We start from the raw sequence: 22628 nt of genomic DNA, 5'->3' as shown, positions 1-22628 counted from the left end.
TCGTGGACAGGTAGCTTTATATAGCGGCCTCTTTCAATCTGTAATGGGTGTGCACTAATTCTTAACTTACATATGGCAGACCTTTCATCAAACTTATTCCCATTCAACTGTTATACCCTTAAAGCTCTGGGAGACAAAACTTCCTGACTTGAAGTAATCAACCTTGACACATGTATTACCCAATAATTCCCCACTTGCCTTAGGCAATGTATAATAACTTAACATCAAATTATCTCACCATTGCAGATGAATTTCGCAGGCTCATGCTCTGGTTCACATTTTTCTTTAAACCTTCTAGTTTTACAGACACTCAAAACAGAATCTCCTGAAATTGCAAAAAGTTATTAAAGTACATGTAAAAATTGTGATTTTTTTTCCATGATTCAATCAATCAGTTTTCATTGTACAGAGATGGTGGCAGCTATGTCAAAGAAATGCTTTGTAACCAAGTCAATAAAATGATTCATTGTCTGTTATTACTGGAGTTGGTATTTATGTTATTATCATTGTTAAGAATCATTAAAATCCCTAGAGTTTACCTCTCTTGCATTCAAATTTTTTCCGGAGAAAAGGTAGACTTCCCCGTTCCATATTTTTGTCCGTGGCCTCACCACCTTCAGGATATCCTAGTTGACGGCAAGCTGCACTGGAGTCATCATTGTTCCATCCCTTCTCACAGACTACAAACCAGCGTATGCGACGTTTGTTGCGCCATTGTACCTCAACTCGTCCTTCATTTGGTGTCTGACCCCCTATTAACCGAAGATCTGTTTAAAAATAAATAAATTAATGGCTCACACAAACTGAACACTGACACAATCTCCCTTTTGGTCACTTGAATTATGAAATGTATTGTACTATTTCATGTGTAAAACAGCTGAAACTGTAAATGCAGAAACTTTCGCGGTGGTTTAATGTTCGCGGTTTTCGCGGTGGCCGCTTCACCGCGAACTTGAAGCCACCGCGAAAATTTTTTTTCCATGGCAGTAAGAGACTACTAAGAGTGGTACCGCGAACTTAAAACCACCGCGAAAGGTCCTTTTTCCCGCTACCGCGAAATTAAATCCCCGCGAACTTAAATACATTTACAGTATACAACTAAAAATAAGAGTAAGTTTTAGATAAAGTTCTCAATGTAAAATGGTAGACAGGTGGCCATAATGAACCTAATAAAACAGAAAGACTTAGTGTAATAGCAGCAGAAACAATTAAAACACAGGTTGTTCTGAACAGAAATGTCTGAATGTATATATGGGCTGTTCCTCTTTGCCATCAGGAAGTGAAGTTTTAAAAATTTAGTTGGATAACGTTTTTAATGTAGAATTGTAGACAGGTGGTCATAATGAACCTTATAAAACGGAGACTATTAACATCACAGATTGTTCAGAACAGCAAAACAAATCTCTGAATCTCATATGGGTTGTTCCTCTATGTTACCCTAAGCCATCAGGAAGTGAAGTTTTAAAAAATTAGTCAGCAGTCTTTCTGATAAATATTAAGGACAAATGGCAGCCAGCCAAACACACCATGGCATTAGACTAACCTTGTACATTCCCTATAACACAGTCAAGCTGCACAATCATCATTACCACCAAGACAACACAGCAGAAGCTTGGTCCTCCCATAACGACTGTGGCTCGGGCAAGTAAGGACGCAGGAGGAAACGAACCTCAGTTCAGGTCATATGCTGTAATGTCACATGCACGTCATCAGGGTCACAAACACCATTGTTCCTGTGTGGCCTGAGGCTTCTGTGCCAGGGAACACAGTCGTCCTACCACTTAGATAGGTGCTGTTGATTTGCCTGCGGGGATCTTAAATCATAACAACAAGTAAAAACACAAAAGCAGAAGCTACAGAATAGGATGTCCAACAAGCAAACAGATGTTATAATAATTACAGGTAAAGTGTGATGATAGATTGATTGTATACATAGTAGAAAATATCATGCAACAGGATGAAATACACCTGAAGTTTTCTAACATGATAGTTTCACTGACTCATTCATTCATTTTCTTAATCATTCAATGACAAACATATTCATTTTTGCACTCACTCAGTATCTAAAAGGTAAAGAGTTTCCTGGCTGCATCATGTACTTTTGTCTTTTTCTAAAGATACAAAATAGAATACTGAGTCAATGCATGAAGAACAACACTCAGAAAGGCAGTAATTTCCACCAATACATATCTTTATTCCCAACACTTACTGCCTTGCTACATGTCTGCAACAGTGAGACACTCCCTTATCTGCATGTCCATCGTTTTTCTTTTTCTTACTTTGTCTTGACACTATTGCACTATCTTTCGTTACTGCCAAACTCACAACTTTTACCATGAGACTTTTATGCCCTTATCATACTACCTACTACGACCACTAACCTTCCTAGTCCCTTGACCTCCTGGTCATTGGGGGGACAAGCTAGACAAGAAGATGGAGAGTTGTCTCCAGGACCATACTAGCTCACACAAAATTATGATACTGTCATTTGCTTAATAAGTATCAAAAATAAATTATCACACAACACAACCCATGAATGGTTTCAACACCTTGGTAGACCATAGGATCTAACAGTTTTCTTTTACACAACCAAGTTTTTACCTGCACGTGTTACTGTCTGCTTCAATCAGGCTGTAAGACCACTTTTCACCGCTAGGTGGCTCTGCAGAGAAAATGTATTCTCAAACAAGGCTTACTCTCTACCCCTCTCCTTACACCTGTAGTTCATCATTCATAGTCATGAGGACTACCATAACTTGGTCAGGTACGAAGGGCTTGGTCATGCACAAGAATCTCTAGTATTCTATCATACATACTGCATTCTAGTTCATGTTAATATAAAACTATACAATCTGATTGTTCTGAACATGAAGCTAAAATATTTACAGTATTAGTATTAGGCATGCCTGTACTCCTTGTGGCTTTATCAACATAGAGTACTATTAAATAACACACTATAAATAGTAGCCAATAGAAGTAATTTCAATATTAATGTGCTAAATTAATATATGACTGTGTACATCCATATACATAATATACAGTTATCTGGCATTGGAAGACATCTTTAGGCAAATTCTGGCTGAAATTTCTTCACCATCATCTCACATCATACAACTGTATAACTTCTGACCACTGCTCTTCTGGCCACTGGCCATTTGGCTGGACGTTCGGCGGACTGTTTTTCCAGTCCCATTGCTTGACCGGTTCGTACCAGTTGGCACCATAGTTGGCCTGGACATACGCGAGAGTCTCACACGGCACCCGAACCTTCATGTCCAGAAACTCTGTCCAACACAGGCTGAACCTGGGGAATATGTACCTGTGAAATCAGTAAAGGAAAAGGCGGATTTATAATTCAGCAAATAATTGACATTTTGTAGTTGTAGTAGTGATTAAGATAATATACATCAATGACAAACAAAATAAGCAGGATCTGTATGGTGTAATTGGTGAATAACAAGGATGTGGTATAACACAAAGGCTTTTTATTCTATGGTATCCCTAGTCTGTCTAATTTAAATGTATGTGAGCCCCCTTCCAAGAACTGTTACCCTACATTTAACAACCAAAACCACTAGATACATGTATACCAGTATGCATGTTCTAGTGATGTAGTAATCTACCTTTGTAAGGTAGATTAGAATTATTGTTATGTAGCAAAAAAGTCACTACAACTGCTATGCAAATTTTTTAATCTATAAACCCAACAAAATGCTGACCTCTCATTACTTGTACATCCACTCCTCTTGCAAGCAAAGGTAAAAAAGGCTTCTACATAACTCTCCTTTTTTTTCAAAGTGAATGAAGGCTTACTTGAACTTCTTGCCTGTGCGCGCCTGTGTCCCACCGTTCCACATGATGTCATCATCCTCATAGAAGAAGAAAATGTCCAGTTTGACGTCTCCTGACTGAAAGGACAGCTCAAAACTGTCCTCAACCTGCATGGAAAATCATACAAAAAAAATTGTATGGCATAATTTGATCCAATTGTATCATGGACCCACTTTTGCTTTGCAAGGTAAATTGCAGCCATTGCATTGTTGTGTAGTTTCCTGCAAGGATTAACATAATTTATGTGAGATTGCTTCATCAAAGGCCTTTAATTAAAAGAACTGAAGAATTTTGTTGAAATTTAATTTGTTTGAAAGTAAGAAAGGAATTGTATAGCATAATTTGATTTAATTGAATGGTTGATATAATCAATGAAAAATTTCATGCTATGTGCCACAAAAAGCAGGTAAAGGCACCTAGAGTATTTTTCCTTTTTTTAATAAAAGGGGTGGGTGGGTTGTTTCGCTAGGATGCCCACTGCCAAAAGTTCAGTCCGGACGGAAAAACGGACAGAAACCTGGACAGGAATCTGGACAGAAATCCAGAGAAAAACAAAGTCATATTGGCAATTGGCAATAACTGTGTTTCTAGCTTGAACCCTTCCCTACAAGTTACAGTAAAGACTGCAAAGTAACACACATCTTCCTAGCCCTCACACATATTGACAATATCTGCCCACCTTTCCAAACCTGTGTTTGAGTGGCAGCCCGGCTGCCTGGAAAGCTGGGATCAGTGTGTCCTTGTAATCCTTGATCCAGATCCCAAAATCCACGTCTTTACTGTGGGGGATGATCCCACACTGTCGGAACCAACCTAGGGGAAGACATACAGGACAGGTAGGTTATAATGGCTGTTGATATAAGGAGAAGGATAAGGAGGATCTTCATATCTTCAACTACACAGTGCTAGCCCTAAACACAGAGACTGCTGGTGAGCTGCCATCTAGCATCAACATCTAATAAACCAGATAGTGAGTGCTAGTGAGAAGGATAGGAGGGGGGTGGAGAAAGAGAAGGAGTAATAGAAGAAACATAATAAAAAAAACTGAAGAAATAAGTAAAAGTATGCATGACAATAAAGATGAAGAGGAGAGGTTCAGGAAGCTTCATATTTTTATGTATAAATGTGCCTAATATCAATATGATAAAAGTAGATTGGAAATTGCTACATTATCATATTGTGCAAGTCGATTGTGAAGGTACACTACAAGTACATTTCAGTCATTATTGTTTAAGGAAGAAATTTGACTATTGGTAATGAAGTATTGGAATTGTTAGAACCATTTTACAGCATACATGTTATACCCCTCTATCCTAGTACTGTAAATGCATTTAAGTTCGCGGGGAAAAAGGACTGTTCGCGGTGGTTTTAAGTTCGCGGTAGCACCATGCACTGTAGTCTCTTACTGCCATGGAAAAATGTTTGCTGTGGTTTTAAGTTTGCGGTGAAGTAGCCAGGTATCTTCATTTCTGATAAAACAATCATCATCATCATACCCACCTAAACATGTCCCACTGCTCATCCAGAAGCGCACCCCTATCCTGTCCCAGTACCCACCTAAACATGTCCCACTGTCCCAGTACCCACCTAAACATGTCCCACTGTCACAGCACCCACCTAAACATGTCCCACTGTCCCAGTACTCACCTAAACATGTCCCACTGTCCCAGTACCCACCTAAATATGTCCCACTGTCCCAGTACCTACCTAAACATGTCCCACTGTCCCAGTACCCACCTAAACATGTCCCACTGTCCAGTACCCACCTAAACATGTCCCACTGTCCAGTACCCAATAGACATGTCCCACTGTCCCAGTACCCACCTAAACATGTCCCACTGTCCCAGTACCCACCTAAACATGTCCCACTGTCCCAGTACCCACCTAAACATGTCCCACTGTCCCAGTACCCACCTAAACATGTCCCACTGTCCCAGTACCCACCTAAACATGTCCCACTGTCCCAGTACCCACCTAAACATGTCCCACTGTCCCAGTACCCACCTAAACATGTCCCACTGTCCCAGTACCCACCTAAACATGTCCCACTGTCCCAGTACCCACCTAAACATGTCCCACTGCTCATCCAGAAGCGCACCCCTATCCTGTCCAGCACAGCCCTGCCCTGAGACAGCAGAGACTTGGCCTTCCCCACAAACTCAACACCCTCTGCAGTCTGGTCCGACCCGTACGCTGTGTGGAATTTCCTGGCCTGCGCGTAGTTACACTCCAGGAACCTGGCATGCGGAATCTGCTGGAGGAACGCTGATGGGTCCTTGGGAATGTTGAGTTTTACACCATCTAGTCTGGTAGGCACTATCTCCATTCTGGAAAGGAAACATACATGGTATAATTGACTGTTGGAATCCCAGCAATGTGATGTTGCCACAAGATAAATAAACGACTACTGTTTCCAAATCAATTAGTTGATAGCGTCTAAAGTTCTATTGACAAGATGCAACATAAGGAATCCCATTTTCTCCTCTCAAAATCACAATACGGGAATGGTGTTTCAACTTTTGACAGTCAAGACCACACTGACTTAATTTTATGGATGACATCGTCTGGAGACCCCAAAACTAATGCACAAGGGCAAAAAAAAAGAAAAATCCAGCAAAAGAAAATGCCACTAAACCACAGGTACTCCAGTAAGGCACAATTGTCGCCATTTCAATAATGATTTTATTGCAATTCTTAAATTTTACTAAAAAGGGAAACAAGGGCACTGTGGTCCCATGCTCCCTGGAGAGCAGGTCCGCTGGCAAGCATAAAATCCAGATTGACCAGGGATGCGCGCACAGCTGTCATTCATGAAATTAAACCAGTGTGGCCTTAGCTATAATTTGACTACACTACACTCACATGTAACACTTACTTGTCATATGCCCCTTCATACTCGCCAAACTGTAGTTCCCTGTCTTCCACCAGTGACATCCACTCCTGTGTTTTCTCCGGGTCCACTGCTGCATGCCACAGGAACTGGCCCGGACGCTCGTACAACACTACGATGTGGATAACAGAGGTGTGCCTTCTGAACAACATCTGATGCGGAACCTGCAGGGTGAAAAAACAATGTACATTCAGCATACTGTACATACTTACCTTAGTAAGATTACACAGGCAGTCTAGGCGGCATAGTACAGTGCTGTAGTGATGGACAGCACATTTGAAATACTGTTTGCAAGGACTTCATAACTTCCTTGGTGTTTGGGATGGGTTTTAGACATAAAGGCACACACAGTGTTCTTATATTTTCATAAGGTTTCTGAACTTCAAACCTGTACAAGTGACCACCTCTACAAAAAGACCACCTGGCCAATGCAACTACCTTAGATAATATTCCCATTGACACAAGCATTGAGAATCCTATAGTGACCACCTGTCCACACAGACCAGAATGAGATTTTTATCCTGAGTGGCCATCTTGGGCAGACTTGACTGTATGTAAAATATGGAACCAATGTTGTACTATTGTAATCACAACACCCATCCACAGTACTACAACCTCCTCCTCATTTACTAGTATGCCATTTGGACTAGATAACACTTCACTGTGTACACTATGCCCCCCTCCCCACCTGACTGTGTACACCATGCCCCCCTCCCCACCTGACCGTGTACACTATGCCCCCCTCCCCACCTGACCGTGTACACCATGCCCCCCTCCCCACCTGACCGTGTACACTATGCCCCCCTCCCCACCTGACCGTGTACATTATGCCCCCTCCCCACCTGACCTTGCACACTATGCCCCCTCCCCACCTGACCTTGTACACTATGCCCCCTCCCTGCCTGACCTTGTACACTATGCCCCCCTCCCCACCTGACCTTGTAGATTATGACCCCCACCCCACCTGACCTTGTACACTATGCCCCCCTCCCCACCTGACCTTGTACACTATGCCCCCCTCCCCACCTGACCTTGTACACTATGCCCCCCTCCCCACCTGACCTTGTACACTATCCCCCCTCCCCACCTGACCTTGCCAGCAGCCATAGATGCCACACTTGCCAGTCTGGGGTCATGACCCACAGTGATGACATACTGGAAACCATCATCATGGAGATCCTGCAACAGGTCAGGCTGGAAGATATGGTGGAAAATATTAGTAAAAGTATGACCAATTAGATATTGCAATGTAGTACTGTACCTTATAATTAGTTCTATGTTGATGACTTGATGTACACTATATTTTCGTAAAGATATGACAGAATAAAACATGTAAATATTTGAAGGACTATATCCTTATTTCTCTGGATGGCATTACATATGATTTACATATGGAGATATCCAAAGTCTAGTGTCGACAGCAAGGACCAGTGTATCGGGAAAATTTTGTGATTCAAAATGACAACTATAGGCTAAAATGCTGCAAAAAAAGTACAAACCAAGGTTTTTCTAACTTTGTTTCTGGATGGATTGAACAAGGAGCTTTTTTACAAGGAGCTTTTATCAGATCTGATAAAAGCTCCTTGATTGAACCTACCTTGACCTTTATATCAGAATCCCCCAGCAGCCCCAGTGTGATGACACCCTGAGAACTACACAGATATCTACAGTGGTGTGGGCCCATACTCTCATCTGCTGAACCTCTGGTCACATTCCTCACAGCTGCCAGCACAAAGGGGTCCATCAGGAACAACGGCAGGTTGGCTTGGGACGCATGCTTCATAAACAGTTTCAAATTCTCCTGTAGGAATACAAACTGCAGATTAACTTACAACTATGCCTTTACATTTTCCCGACTTGTTTCCTTGCAAGGCAATATGACAAGGCAATTATGAGGAAAGCATAGATTTCTGAAAATTCAATACAGATTCCTGTGTGAGTCACAAATTCCTTTGGACTTGATCCCACAGACTTAAGCAAAATGAACACTACTGCCTGATAACCACCAAAAGTTTGGTACAGTAATACAATATATTAAGGTACTGGTAATTTATTCATTGCGACTCACTTGAGCATCTTTGTTGTCTGTGTTGAGCCACTTGTTGACCATGCCTTGGAAGGAACCACCCTGATATGTGAGGTACAATTGAAACATATTAAACCCTATGAATATGTGCTCTGGGGCTGAAAAACAGGTACTGTGAGTTGATAATTATAAAATTGCACCCAAAAAAATATTTGTATCCAGAGTGTCATACATGGTCTGTTGATTAAGGTTAGACAAGGTCTTTGCTCCATGTACACTGCATATTACTAAATAGGTCCATTTGTGGTTGTTTGTGGTGTTAAGGTACACTGAATATAGTAGCCTCACGTAAAGAGAAAAATGATAATATTATGGAAACTTGTAGACAGTTTATACATCTTTTCACCCACTTTTACCCTCTGAGCCTTCTCTGCCATCTGCCCTTTGGCCTCAACCATAAACTGTCATTCATCAAAGTAAAGGTTTGTAGTTTATGAATATTCATGTTGTCCTACCTGAAACTGAGGGTTGTTGTGGATGAACCATATTTGGAAGATGAGAGACAAGGTGCTGGCGATGAGAAGGAAGATGAAACATCGCAGGTTTCCTTTCCTCCACACACACATGCAGACCTCACACGTCAGCCTGACACCTCACACAAGTCTGGTCTGGTTTCCTCTCCTCCACACACACATGCAGGCGTCACACGTCAGCCTGACACCTCACAGTGTCACACAAGTCTGGTCTGGTTTCCTCTCCTCCACACACACATGCAGGCCTCACACGTCAGCCTGACACCTCACACAAGTCTGGTCTGATGTCCTCTCCTCCACACCACACATGCAGGCCTCACACGTCAGCCTGACACCTCACACAAGTCTGGTCTGGTTTCCTTTCCTCCACACACACATGCAGGCGTCACACGTCAGCCTGACACCTCACACAAGTCTGGTCTGGTTTCCTTTCCTCCACACACGCATGCAGGCGTCACACGTCAGCCTGGCACCTCACACAAGTCTGGTCTGGTTTCCTTTCCTCCACACACGCATGCAGGCGTCACACGTCAGCCTGGCACCTCACACAAGTCTGGTCTGCCACCTTCTGGGAAAGGAAGGTTCTCCGAGATGTTACTGGTTTGCATCATATCTCAATACTGCAGGTAAAGAGATAGCCTGATTAAATCTCACTTATAGCAGGTTGCCCAATATTCAGCCTCCTAGAAACTCTGCAGGGAGGGGCCAGTTACAGCCCCGGACAGCAGAGTTGTGTTACACAGACTAGTAGACACAGTATTATTAGATGGTGTGAAACTCCATTTCTGGTTATAAATAAGGTTGTTTTTATATTATGCATTGATGCTGTCAGTATAAAGGCTGAACAGTTGTAACGTTATCGTTTTATCTTCAATTCGCTCCATAATTGAGTAACACTAACAGACGCAAACATGTTAACGTTAGAGCAATTAGGCAGACCCATGTACAGCAAAATAAATCTGAGAAAGCAAAGGCTTTTTAGATAAAATCCCCTTTATTCTAAGCGTCTTCTGCTCTAGTACATCTGCTACAAAACTTGCACAGCAACTTCGGGCCGGGCAAGAGACATGTTTCGTGGCACCCCCCTCCCTCACACACACATTAAACTTCGCTATATTAGAAAACCAAGTTTAAGATTCTAATCAAAATTTTCAGTTTACCTTGAACAGATGTATAGGATGTGGTTTACAGAAATTGGAAGACGATGACAATTGTTCTGCCGAATACTGGCTGAAAAACGTGGAAGATCTACCAAACTTTACTCTTCCGTAGCCATTTTGAAAATAGGTTAGTTTACTTATGAAAATAGGGGTCTTTGTTAGTTACCTTAATTGACTGTTTTATGTACAAAACTATTATTGATGCACAAAAAAGATTAAGATTTAAAATTTGATGACATCGAAATCTATCTATTTTTCTTTATGAATTAAATATTGTTAAACAAAACATCTTCGTATTCTCAAGATACCCCTTTTAGATAGTGGTTTCGTTCAAGCCATAAAAAACACTTCATGGGCTGCCTCCTAACGACAAGTAGACAAACTACAACCATTCTGCATGTCTTACTTCCACTACGTGTTGAGAAAACCTGACAATATTCCATTTAATATTACGACAGTAAAAATATTGTCAGTGTCTTTGTTTGTCAAGAGTAAACACGTCGTCTTCTTTTCTTTCTTTTTTAATATTTATTGCATTTCAAATAAACAGAAATAACAGAAGAATACATAATGACAATAGAGATGGAGACAATAACTGAGACAAAACATAAACATAAACCACGGATCCAAAAATATATAACAATACTACAGCGGGAAGAAAATAATACCAACCAAATAAACTAATACAGCAGTATAAGGTAGTATCGTTTACATAAGAAAAGTAACATCAGTGTAAATTAATGGTAAATTGTAAACAAGAATAATCTCAAATAAAGTACAGACACATAAGAAACACGTCGTCTTCTTAACATGAAAAAGGACGTGGAGGTAAAAGATGGTGGAAGAAGTGGGTTGGGCTCCGCCTTCAATAATATGCCCGAGAAAAATATATCGGACTACTTTACCTTCTATCCGCTGCCCTTTTTGCGTGGCACTGTCGAAATAATTTAATAACTTGCATTGCCACATTGTCCTCGTCTGACATTCTTTTTGAATGAAAAAACGAACTGTCTCGCACTCCCCCGAGTGGAAAGGTATAAAAGAAGAAAACGTTCCTGCTTTGTAACTATTATCTAAGATAAGAAATCCTGATCCTTGGAAAATAAAAGGACTCACCTTGTAGATACCAAACTCTAGAGAATTATCGTTTTAACCTTTAATAACAGAAGGACATTCTCAGAAGACGGAGAGAGCAGAGCTGGAGAGGAAGACATGGATGCCGTCATGGCGGCTTACGTGTTTTCCATTTGCCGATGACGCGCTCTTCAGTTCCGGCGGGCACAATGCGGAGATTCCAGCGATGACAGAGGAGCTCACGACCAAGGATTTACCTGGACAATGGCGCGGGTTTTCCTTACATCGTGGAACACACACACTGCTCTGTTTCAGAAGGAGTCCACCACATGTCGGGAAGGGCATAGCGTCTCTCTCTCTCCCCTCCCCCTCCCTCTCTCTCTTTGGAAGTCGCCATGGAATATTGGATACAAGTAAAGTTCTAGAAAACTTATGTTTCTAGTTATGTCCGATCCGAAAAGAGCAATGCGTAAATGTACACATTGGGCATGGTTTAGTGTTTGGTTCGTAGTTTTAAATGTATTCTTTTCTTTCTTCTATTCATTTTGTCTTTTAGATTGTCACTACTTTGCAGCATCAGAAAGAAAAATCATCAATCCTTGACAAAACGGATAGTCTTACATCATTACCACAACGATCAATCTATTTATTTGTAGCAATTTTCTTGTGAAGTTCACACAATTTCGTCGCACTTATAGTTCATCCTATCTATTTCTGGGGGCGTTTCTGTCATACATGTAAACTACACGCCTGGCAAGTGTTGGGTATAGCGCGGGAAATCGTTAAACGTCGTCCGCCACAGCTGTCAATCAACGCATGAGTTTGGAATGCATTGTGGGTCAAGGTTACGTCAGAAGACACTTGTCTTTCACCCTGTCTGTTATTCCGGGGCGTTCTCAGCATTTTTCGACGATAGACGGTAACCCAAGCCGATAATTGGTCAAGCTGAATGTCCCCAGTGCAAGGCGAGTATCCCGTCCGCGGTCGGAATTCCGTACATCCTGACTAAGGCTTAGGTCCAAACCGGGGCCTGGCCGGGATGTTCTAAGAAACGAAAAATCAAAATTACAGCTAGAAATATACACATATCATGCCCATGTATCATATTTTGACATTTTGTGTATTTTGATGTCTTTAATATCATTCTTTTCGCTCCCGAAAGCTGGCCGGCCGGGTCCCGGTTCGGAAATGTGACCTAAGCCTAAGTGGTCTCCAAGCAGACGTGTCAGCTGGATGACCAAAAAGAGAGGAATTTGGCCAAAATAGGGATGAATAAGTTGCCATGGGATCTCAGTCTTTTGCAGTCTATCCACCGGCCGGTCAGTTTACTCCTAGGTCAATTAAATCCTACAAGGCTTTTAAATGCGTAGATTGTAGCTCTCAGCAGTCCATATCATTGATAGAATAGTCACCTGTCACCATTGTTATCTATACCAAGGTATTTTATTTTAGGTATGTTTAATATATTCTATGTATGTTTCATGTTACAATTAGCCCTCGGGCAAGAACTTGCAAATAAACTTTCATTGTTTTTTTTTTTATTCCTAACTTGGCCAAAGTCCCCTATTACTAGTACTATTCGGCCAGGCCAGAGTCTGGTAGAGACTACTGACTAAGAGCGACGTCTAGCACAAAGAACGACTACATGGCTCGGTTTTATTGGTCTTCTGCGAGCGCATCGTCACTGGGGATGTTTAATGTTGTGTTGCGGGGATAAATGGAAGTGGAAAATGTTATTCTAAGGGCCATATGTCGCCGCCCCGCCAGCGCCGTTCTGAGAGGATTGCAGACGACGTTTTGTGCCCGCTACGTGCGGTTTCCACAGCGTGTCAGTTTAGCGTGCGGTATGAATACCGGAAAAGGAAATTGCGAACAGTTTAGGGAAGGAGGGATGTCATTTGTGACTCTCGGAGGTTTAGCGGAGTCCGTTTACAGACAGAAGTGTAGGTTGAAAAAGAGGTCCAGACATCTTTTTTCACGATGTTCATGTTTTAAATTGTGGCAGGACTTCAATTTGCACACAATTTGTACATAAAATTTTGCTGAGCTGAAAAATAGGCAAATGCTATGACACAATATTAGCCTAGGTACCATTCTATTTCTACGGGGCACCTTGCATTCGCTGCTCTAAAAAAATTAGGGCAGCGAATGCAAGGAAAACCGGTAAAAATAGATGCAACAGAGTGGAATCGACGCTATCGGCGAGATTTGCGATGAAGTCTACCTTCCTTATGGTCGTTATCATGATCTTATGCCTTCATACATACATTTATTGGTTACTATTGGACTCATTTTGTGACATTTTAGGTATATTTTCTCATTTTTATTCTTTGTAACTTGACGTAATTCTATCCAAAAACCCGAAGTTTGAGATGGCGGGTTATCCGATTCTGCGACGTCTTAAACAATAGAATGAATGGCAAATGGTTTGGGATTTCGTAATTCTATACAATTACCCGAATTATCCAAAAAAAGCGTAATACAAATAATTGGAATCCACTGTAGTAAGTATTTGGCATGATATATCAATCTTTCACATTTTGAACCGCAACAGTTCTATACAATACAAGCTTTACATCACCCTAAAGTGTTGACACACATGTTGTTTGTTTCGCTTTTCGCTTCCAAAATAAATAAAGGCAAGTAAAAACCACGTTTGTGTATAAATCTATCTTACACAAGGGTCAGCTGTCGATATTTTGTAGAGCAAATGTCAAAATCAACAGAAAAGTATAATATATATGCCACTTATTTTATTCCAAGAACTTGACAGAAAAACACCAAACTGTGTTACTAGTACTTTCGCTCTATACCAAGGGCGCAGCAAATTCCTTGCGCTTTTGCAATTGATCCGTAGTTCACTTTGTCCCACCCTCATGGTTAAAAACCGTGTAACTGGTATAGTTATACCTGTACATGCCTTACTCTTGTGATAGCAAACACGCGTGAAGTCCAAAAAACACCGAACTGTCGACTGACATCTAATGGACATGGGTAGATCTCACTTTTACAGTTCACAGCAAGAATGGACATTTTAGAAATCACGTGCAAGTGAGAGAAATGATCTAACTTTTATTTTTGATAACCCGAACTGACTTGTAAAAACATATCACTTTTCGTGCTAACCCTTTCAACTGTACAGTGGTTTTGCGACTTGCTCCGTAAGATCTCTACAATCAACGATTATATGCATTAGGCCATTTTGAAGACTTTCAAAAATAGCAAATTCAGTCAAACAAGTTGTATATCTTGCTACTATACCGAGCGAAAAGATGGTGAAAAAACAAATGGTTAACTACATATAATATTTGCATTTAGGTATGGCCCCTTCGCCCTCATTAATTTGATATCAACGCTCATCTATAATCCCACGCAAATCGGAAGAAGTGATCGGTATCTCACGTTAAGTGAAGATTTGTGCGTTTTTCCCATCGTTAATTCTCCGAGCCGCCCTCCGGCCGCTATCAGTACGCTGAAGAGGTACTACATTAGGGAACGGGTATTGTGGGATCTCTCCAACACGATAACACGTTACAGATAAACCCACGGCCTTTTCTGTGGGTGTTGGTAAACAAATTATCGACAAGGACAACAGTTTACGAGCAGAACGTGTTTGTTGTTTACCGACTTGCTTAACTCCTCTGTTCGGTATAGAAAGCACCAACGGGGGGTCATAACGTGGTACTAGTACCTACACACAGATTTTTTTAGCAAACCTAAAAAAACGCATCGCAAACTACTCAAATAATAGTTTTTCCCCTGCTTTAGTGTAGCATGGGCAAAGTGAGAATCCGTCCCTTGTATTTTTACCACGCTGACTGTAAAAACCAGGTGTACACTTTTGCGATAGTAGGCTTTTGCCGTAGTATTTTCAAGGATGGAAAGACAGAACAAAACGTCGTCAGGAATCTAGGATCGCCTTTTCCGTCACAACTTGGGAAAATATGTGTCAAACCATGGCAACTATTTAGAAAAAAGAGCAAATCATAATAAATATGCAATGGATGATACTATTAATTACACGAATATATAGAATCGCTGAGAACGAAAAAATGGGGAGAGAGATTTTTTACAGCTGTTCTTTATTTTTTCTTTCTCTTGAGCCCTCGTTGGATTTTATTTTACCATTTCAATTTCTCCTTTGGTTATGTATTAGTCAGAAAAGAGCATATGCTGTCCGCTTCTTAGTACTATCATTTCTACGGCAGGCGGCAAACAAGGTTGTTATTTCTTCAACAGTCTACGATATGTTTGTCGATGGATCAAAGTTGGGGGAAGTTTGCAGGCGGACAACCTGAACATATGGACTATATGTGCTCAGATAAGGCTGTAAGCTTTTGTGAAGGGACACAGAAACTTTGATTGCAGAGAGACACACCGTGAGAATGAAATTATATCAGGCAGTTTCGGTAAAATTTGATAATGACGGACCTGGGTCCATCAAAGCCTGTACATATGTGTCTAGAGCAGAGGGGGACTGCGTATACTGCTACAGCTCCAATTTTAGGTCTTCTGCGACGAGAATGTGGACTTTTTCACTTGATTGTGGTTGTGTCATAAGGTTCTACGGTGTTGCAAAACTGCAAGCTTGTTGTCTAGTGGGTGGGTGACTTGCTACTTGTGTCACCAAAAAGGGTGAGAATGTACATCAGATCAATGATCAAGAACCGTCTCTGAAGCAATTTTTCAATAAAGGAGAAAACCATGTTGTGACAAATTGAACACAACACAACACAATACAGCAAGAATACATTATGGCTACGACCACTCGGTACATTTTGCTGTACAAAACACACATGTACTCAACCTGTAAGCTTCAGTTTTTCACACCTGTTCTCTAGTCTTTTCACGGATTTAAGTAAGCAGCTTGGAACACATCAAGTGCAGTACTGGCATTGGGGTACCGTGTTAACCCCGAAGGTGTAGGTTCAGCACTTTCCTCAGGGGACCACAGGCAAACATTCTTTGGGGCATGTTGGCCATGGAGCCGAGGAGCTAGGCTGTGTAGGCCCTGGCTACATTCTGGGTTCATGCTTAGCTATAGACGTGTGCGTGTGTTTTTCATGTATGTATATATCAGCTTATCTGCGTTTTCTTGCCTTCAAAATTCCCTTGAATTTTTTTAGATCAAGTTATAAAGTATCTTTATTTTGGTGTGACTGTTCTGTATCGTTGAATATGGCACTGGCGGTGGTTTATGAAGTAGGTCCACCTGTTACACCTCACTCCAGAAGTCACGAAATCTGATAAACACATTAAACATTACAGCCGTCTGTGGTGTGTGTGCATTGATATGTATTGCTTGAGATGCCTGTATAAAAATATGAATTATACGTAACTTAACTAGAGGGAATCAAACCCGTGTCTTTCATGCCGCGGACGAGAATGATAGCCAAAGACCATTTTGATAACAACGATAAAATTATGCGTCGGAACAAAAACGCTTCGACACCGTTTCGTAAGCTCTGCCGTCGGTATATTCCTAGTCTAATCCTAGATCCCAGAAATACAGGTCTTTTGATAGAGTAAGCTTAAGCTTTCTTCCATAATATGGCCTCCCATCCAAAACCACGTGGAAATGTCGAATTTCTGATGTCCTTTCCAATCTAGAACGACCAAAATTGTCGGAAACGCTTGGACACAATCTTCATTTATATAATGAAAAATACTGTTATTCAGCTAAACCGCTAATGAAACACAAAAACCATACATGCAAAGCACCCTCTCGTTTCTGTATTTATTCAAATAACCAGTTGTATACATATAAAATGACGGTAAGAATGACACTTTTACACATAGCATCAACAAGTTAGAACAGTTGTACCTACTATAAGAGAGTTGTTGGCTAAAGCCAAGCCATTTGTAAACTGTCACATCCCAAAAAAAGCACTTTCAACTTTGTCTTTAAACGTAACAACAGCGTAGCTATTAACAACACAGTAGGAAAACATGTGTCGATTTAGATACACGGGAAAGAAAAACATCTAAAATCAGCACTTTGAAGATTTAGGAAACTTAATTAAAACTTTTTTTTTACATTTCTGTGCCATAAGTCTGTCGTTATACCCCCTTTCCACTTGGACGGCGCTCTCGCCGCGCTCTCTCTGCAAACTAGAATATTTGACGTATCCCTCAACATATTGTATAGAAAAACGAATCTTTTTTAACTTTCTGTGTTTTGTTGTCTGATCAGTCACACTTTTACATGCTATATGATATATCCAGTATGAAATCAAAGGTTACACATATCCTATTTAGGTCGCAGTGAGAGCGCAGCGCGATCGCCGTCTAGTGGAAAGGAATGGCCGTTTTTTTTTTCTGAAATCTCAGAGGCAACTTTACTCGCTCGGATTGTGCGTCATTTGTTGTTCTGACGAGTTTTTCTCTCACAGTGTTACAAACACATGGATTATAGTTTTTCTCGCAAGGCTTAGATATTGCTTTTGTTACAATACTAACAAGCGATAACGTTAGATCGAGTTCCGTTCAGAACCGAAAAAATACATCACTTTTGAAATTTGCTGCTCACAAATTCTATGCGTGCGCTAGGAAAACAGAGTTATGCGTCCAAATTATAGAAATGTACTGTACAAAATTACGACTTATGTAGACTGAATCTAAATTAGAAAGTTAACAGAAAAACAGCTGAATATCCACGGCAATGCCATGTCTTCAAAGTTACGTCACCGAATAACGACGAGTAATTTACACTGCAAATTTACAGATAACAAAGTAAACATCGTCAACGAATTTCAAGAAATTGGCCGCAAACATCTTATAGCCATGGAATATTTCTCTTTAATACTGCAGAAAATTCCTCCTCTTTTTATTACGTACTGCTATCCCCCGATCGAAACCTCTGCTTGGATTATACGACCAGATACAAACTACTGCAAGTTTTCCGCTAGTCATTTTCAGTTTTATAATACAGAATGAAATTTCGACAGGTTTGCAAAATGTTTCGAAGTGAACCAACAACCTATCTGCGTACAGAGTATGCACGCTAGACGTCAGTACCTTTGTGAGATGTACAACAAAGCACGGTGACATATTATTCACCACGTGCGAAAGAACACGTCTACACGACTGCATGCAGTCTGTGGATCATTTGTTTTACATGAAACATAGTTCACGTGCGAACCGTCTATGAATGGATTGACACCTGTTGGTGCTATTTTAACTATTTTGTGTTCCTGTTTTGACAAAGATCAGTTGTCGTGTTTTGGATGTGGGACGACAAGGTCACTTCCTGACACGTCAGTGTTTTAGCACACGTCCGGAGAATTTTGCATCCACGGGAACGTTCTTTGACATTTCACATTTATCAGGGAGTCGTCAAGTTAGGCACGCTTTACACTTGTTTCTGAAACTGTCGTACTAGCCATCGTAGTCAACTTCCCTTGTAGACTACAGCTTCGTGAGTGTAAATTGAAATAAAGTGAATTCTACCACCGAAGTGTACCTCAGAATTTAAGACTGTAGAACACTTCTGTAATAGACTTCACTTCATTTCTGTTTACACTCAGAAAAAAATTGTAGTCTACGACGGAAGTAGAATACGATGTATAATGCGACAGTTCAGAAAACTAGTGTAAAGCAAGCTTTGATCACTTTATTTGCCTCACTCCCAACTACAAGAGACGATCGCGAGCGACATGTAAAACATACTGTATATTTTTTTGGTCTCGATCTCGACTGTAACAATATTTTCTTTTCAAATAAAAAGAATTTAAATCTTAGAAAAGGGATAAACCCATCTATATGATATGACGACTTGGTTTCACGAAAGCAGCGATCCCTACAAACCCATTAAAATCATATTTACATCGTTACTTTAATTGCATAGAGACTGATCAATTATAAACACTGCACAAAACTGTACGTAGAACAAAGCTTAGTTGAATATCATCTTATCAGTACATTTGAACACACATTGATAATAAATATCTGGAAACCATACTGCAATAATAATCTTACCATACTTAAGATCTATCAATCTAACACAAAATGTACAACATACCTCTAACAATTTCTCCACCAGATCTTCATATATTGCAGAATCAAAATCTCAGGATTCAATCTTAAAACTTCTTCGGTTAATCTTTGATTGTCCTTAATAAGTAGAATAATGACTGTGAAATCTCAGAAGTTGGTTAGGTGTCCTACGTCGCAGAAATGTACACACTGCAGTTCTTAAATACGTTAAGTTGAAGTCACCATGTCAGGTACTGTAAGCTTCGATTCTAAGACGTGCCGAGGCATCTTCACAAGAGACGAAACCGGTTCTTGCTATTTGCACGGTTTAATTATAAAGTCTTGTTTGCTAGAAGAAGTCCATGATAGTTCATGATCAGTGTCCGTGTCATATTGGCGAGACGTACCGTTCTAAGTTGTAGGCCTGCTGCCGCATGTAGTTCCCGTTCAGCTGCGTCACGCTGGCGGCAACCTGCGACAGGTCGTCGGAGATCGAGCCCGTCCCGCGGATCCCGGCGTTACCGTACATCTGCGCGCAGCTACTCCCGTTGGAGTAGGAGGAGGTACCGAAGGCCGTGTTGGTGGTGGCCGGTGTGAAGGGGTAAGGCAGGGAGGAGGCCATGCTCTGGGAGTTGGCCTGCATCATGGCCGCGGACACGCCGAAGGACGAATGGTTGGAGTTGGAGACCTGGAGACCCGGGCTGGGCATGGATGGGGAGTGTGTCAGCTGTGGGGCGGGGGGAGTGAGGGTGTTGAGGGGGTTCTGGTCCATCCCCAGGGACCCCCTGGTGAGGTCGGAGGGGCTGGTGGACATGAGACCGGCCTGCCGCTCGGCGATGATGTTGTCGATGCTGAACATGCGGTGTTGCGACATGGTGGTGCTCGGGTAGTGATGCATGATGGCCGGGTGCGTCGGGCCCGTGCCTCCCGGCAGCTGGGACAGGTAGTCCCGCGCAGCGTACATGGTCTGGTACGGCGGCCTGCCCGTCTGGGTCGGCGTGAAGGCGCTGGTGGAGTCCTGCATGAAGTTCGCCATGTACGTGGAGCTGTCTGCTCGCTTAAACCTCTTCCTCCGCCGCAGGAAACTGCCGTTGTCGAACATGTCTTCGGCGGCGGGGTCGAGAGTCCAGTAGTTGCCCTTGCCTGGACGGCCTGGCTCCCGCGGGATCTTCACGAAGCAGTCGTTCAGCGTCAGGTTGTGTCGGATGGAGTTTTGCCACTTCTTGTCGCGGTCCCTGTAGTAGGGAAACCGGTCCATGATGAACTTGTAGATGCCGCCCAGGGTCAGCTTCCTCTCGGGGGAGTTGGCGATCGCCATCGAGATCAGCGCGATGTAGCTGTACGGGGGCTTGCCCTTCTGGACCGGGCGCTTACGGCGGCGTCCTCCGCTCGTGTTCTGCTGAGCCGGCGTCTCCTCTCCCGGCTCTGCCTTTATCTGCACGGCCTCGTTCTCCGACAGCGGGTCCTGCGGCGGCCGGTTCTCGGTGACACACGCGGGTGTCTCCGCCGCGTCGCACTTGGTCTCCGCGGTCATGCTGGTACGGGGTTGGTTCTCTCTATGTGACCACAACGTGGCGAAGACGACTGTTGTGTGTGTTTTCTCCCACAGAGTGTTGACGGTCTGATACTTCTCAACGAGACAGGTGAAGTCCCTCTACACACACACGCACAGGTACAGGTGAGTCGGGCAGGTAACGGTCCTGCGGCGCAGGTACGTGATAATGTGATCCGCCAGGGCACTTCCCGCGTGCTTTATACCCGGTCTAACCTGGAGCCGGGAGCAAATCTGGCGCCAGCTCGTTGTGAGAGGGATCTCAAGCGTCATGAGAAGCCCTGGCCTATTGTGCCCACCCACTGTGCACGCATTGTTCGACCTCAGGCTCCAACCAAAGCCTTCCAAGCCGTATCACTTACACCCCGCACATTAAGCGCATCACCGCTTAGCTTAATTTTTTCTCAGGTAAAAAAAATGCAGGGTGATATCTGATCGTTTCCACCAATGTCACAGGCGGAAGCGTGAGGATTTCTCGCCGCCAGGACCGCACGCGAACGTTATTGGTTATCTTTGTGAGCTGTAACAACAAGCAAACGCAAAAGGACAATCAATTACCAACAATTAGCGATTAAGGGAGGGGGAAGGCCGGGCGGTCGTCAGTGGTCTCGACTCACTCTAGGACACCGCAGCGATAAAAAAACATTAAAAATAACCTCTCTTCATCAACGTACGAAATATACTAAAACAGGGCATACTCCAAACATATAATTTTCTTTTTAAAAGCAGGGGCATGACTGTAGATGAGGAGGTACTGTTACTTCTCACACGGTGCACACTTGTCGACACTCCCGCCCTATTTGTCGACAGAACTCGACACCGCGCTGAAACAACGGGCAATGACAGCGGCGACACTATGTTGACATGTTCCAACATAGTCAAACAAATATAGTGAAGAGGACGATATGTTGGGGGCGGGGTAATTGTGGACTGGACTAGACTTAACCTTTAAGCTTTTTGATTCGTTATAGTTCAACGTCAAAAAGACATTTTGTAACTTTTCTTAAGTTGAAATTTGCCACATGTTTTGACAATATCACATAAAAAGGACAAGAGAAATGCTGTAGTATTTCTCAGCATGTAGAAATGATTGTTGGACATAGCCGTCTTGCTATCTCGAAGGGTAAACATGTAGAATCAGCGGGCCGGAGTGAGAATGTTGTCGGCGGGCTAATGACGTGTGGCGAGGCGGACGGTCGGCACAACACGCGCTGACGGCGGGGTATGCGGGAAACGCTACAATGTCGCGAGAAGGAAAATACACTAATGTAACAACAACGTAACGTTGTGTAGGATGCTAGTCTTTTGTGGTAGGCAGGATACAATGTTAAAGTGAGCACAGATTTTTTTTTTATCCAAGCAAAGTGTTTGCAAAACTGAGCATCTTCTTGATTGCGCAAAATTTTTCGTTTTCTTCTTCAATGAGAGTACGAACAAGTATTCTTCTTCCCTCTGAAAGTTTGATTAGAGTTAAGCTACACGTGCTCTTTTGTCTCAGTGGTATTGAAAATGGTAGACTTTTGAAGTCATCTTTCCTTAGATATAAAACGACCAAAAGTTCTCTTTAAATTTGCTTTCGTGATCAGAA

The 22628-nt window shown here is 42.2% G+C and overlaps 3 protein-coding genes across 3 annotated transcripts; all 3 read right to left on the bottom strand.

Annotated features, from left to right (window-relative positions):
* Nucleotides 1-1868: 1868 nt before the first annotated feature.
* LOC118432180 (fukutin-like) lies at nt 1869-6907 on the bottom strand. Its single transcript, XM_035843710.1, has 5 exons — nt 6707-6907; nt 5896-6158; nt 4511-4644; nt 3814-3938; nt 1869-3319 (listed from the first exon to the last, which is right to left on the bottom strand). The coding sequence occupies exons 1-5, from the start codon at nt 6871-6873 to the stop codon at nt 3097-3099; spliced, it is 912 nt and encodes a 303-aa protein (XP_035699603.1). The 5' UTR covers nt 6874-6907; the 3' UTR covers nt 1869-3096.
* A 290-nt stretch (nt 6908-7197) lies between these two features.
* LOC118432232 lies at nt 7198-9615 on the bottom strand. Its single transcript, XM_035843762.1, has 5 exons — nt 9263-9615; nt 8790-8849; nt 8319-8522; nt 7784-7915; nt 7198-7269 (listed from the first exon to the last, which is right to left on the bottom strand). Exons 1-5 carry the CDS (start codon nt 9371-9373, stop codon nt 7198-7200), a joined length of 579 nt encoding a protein of 192 aa, XP_035699655.1. The 5' UTR covers nt 9374-9615.
* Nucleotides 9616-17237: 7622 nt separating this feature from the next.
* Nucleotides 17238-21569, bottom strand: LOC118432076 (forkhead box protein E4-like). The gene has a single exon (XM_035843591.1). The coding sequence runs from the start codon at nt 21020-21022 to the stop codon at nt 19877-19879; it is 1146 nt and encodes a 381-aa protein (XP_035699484.1). The 5' UTR covers nt 21023-21569; the 3' UTR covers nt 17238-19876.
* Nucleotides 21570-22628: the final 1059 nt, after the last annotated feature.

Source organism: Branchiostoma floridae, chromosome 15 (genome assembly GCF_000003815.2).
Source record: "Branchiostoma floridae strain S238N-H82 chromosome 15, Bfl_VNyyK, whole genome shotgun sequence".
NCBI classification, from domain to species: Eukaryota; Metazoa; Chordata; class Leptocardii; order Amphioxiformes; family Branchiostomatidae; genus Branchiostoma; species Branchiostoma floridae.
The sequence above is the reverse complement of the archived record's forward strand: the minus strand, read 5'-3'. Positions and strand labels throughout refer to the sequence as shown.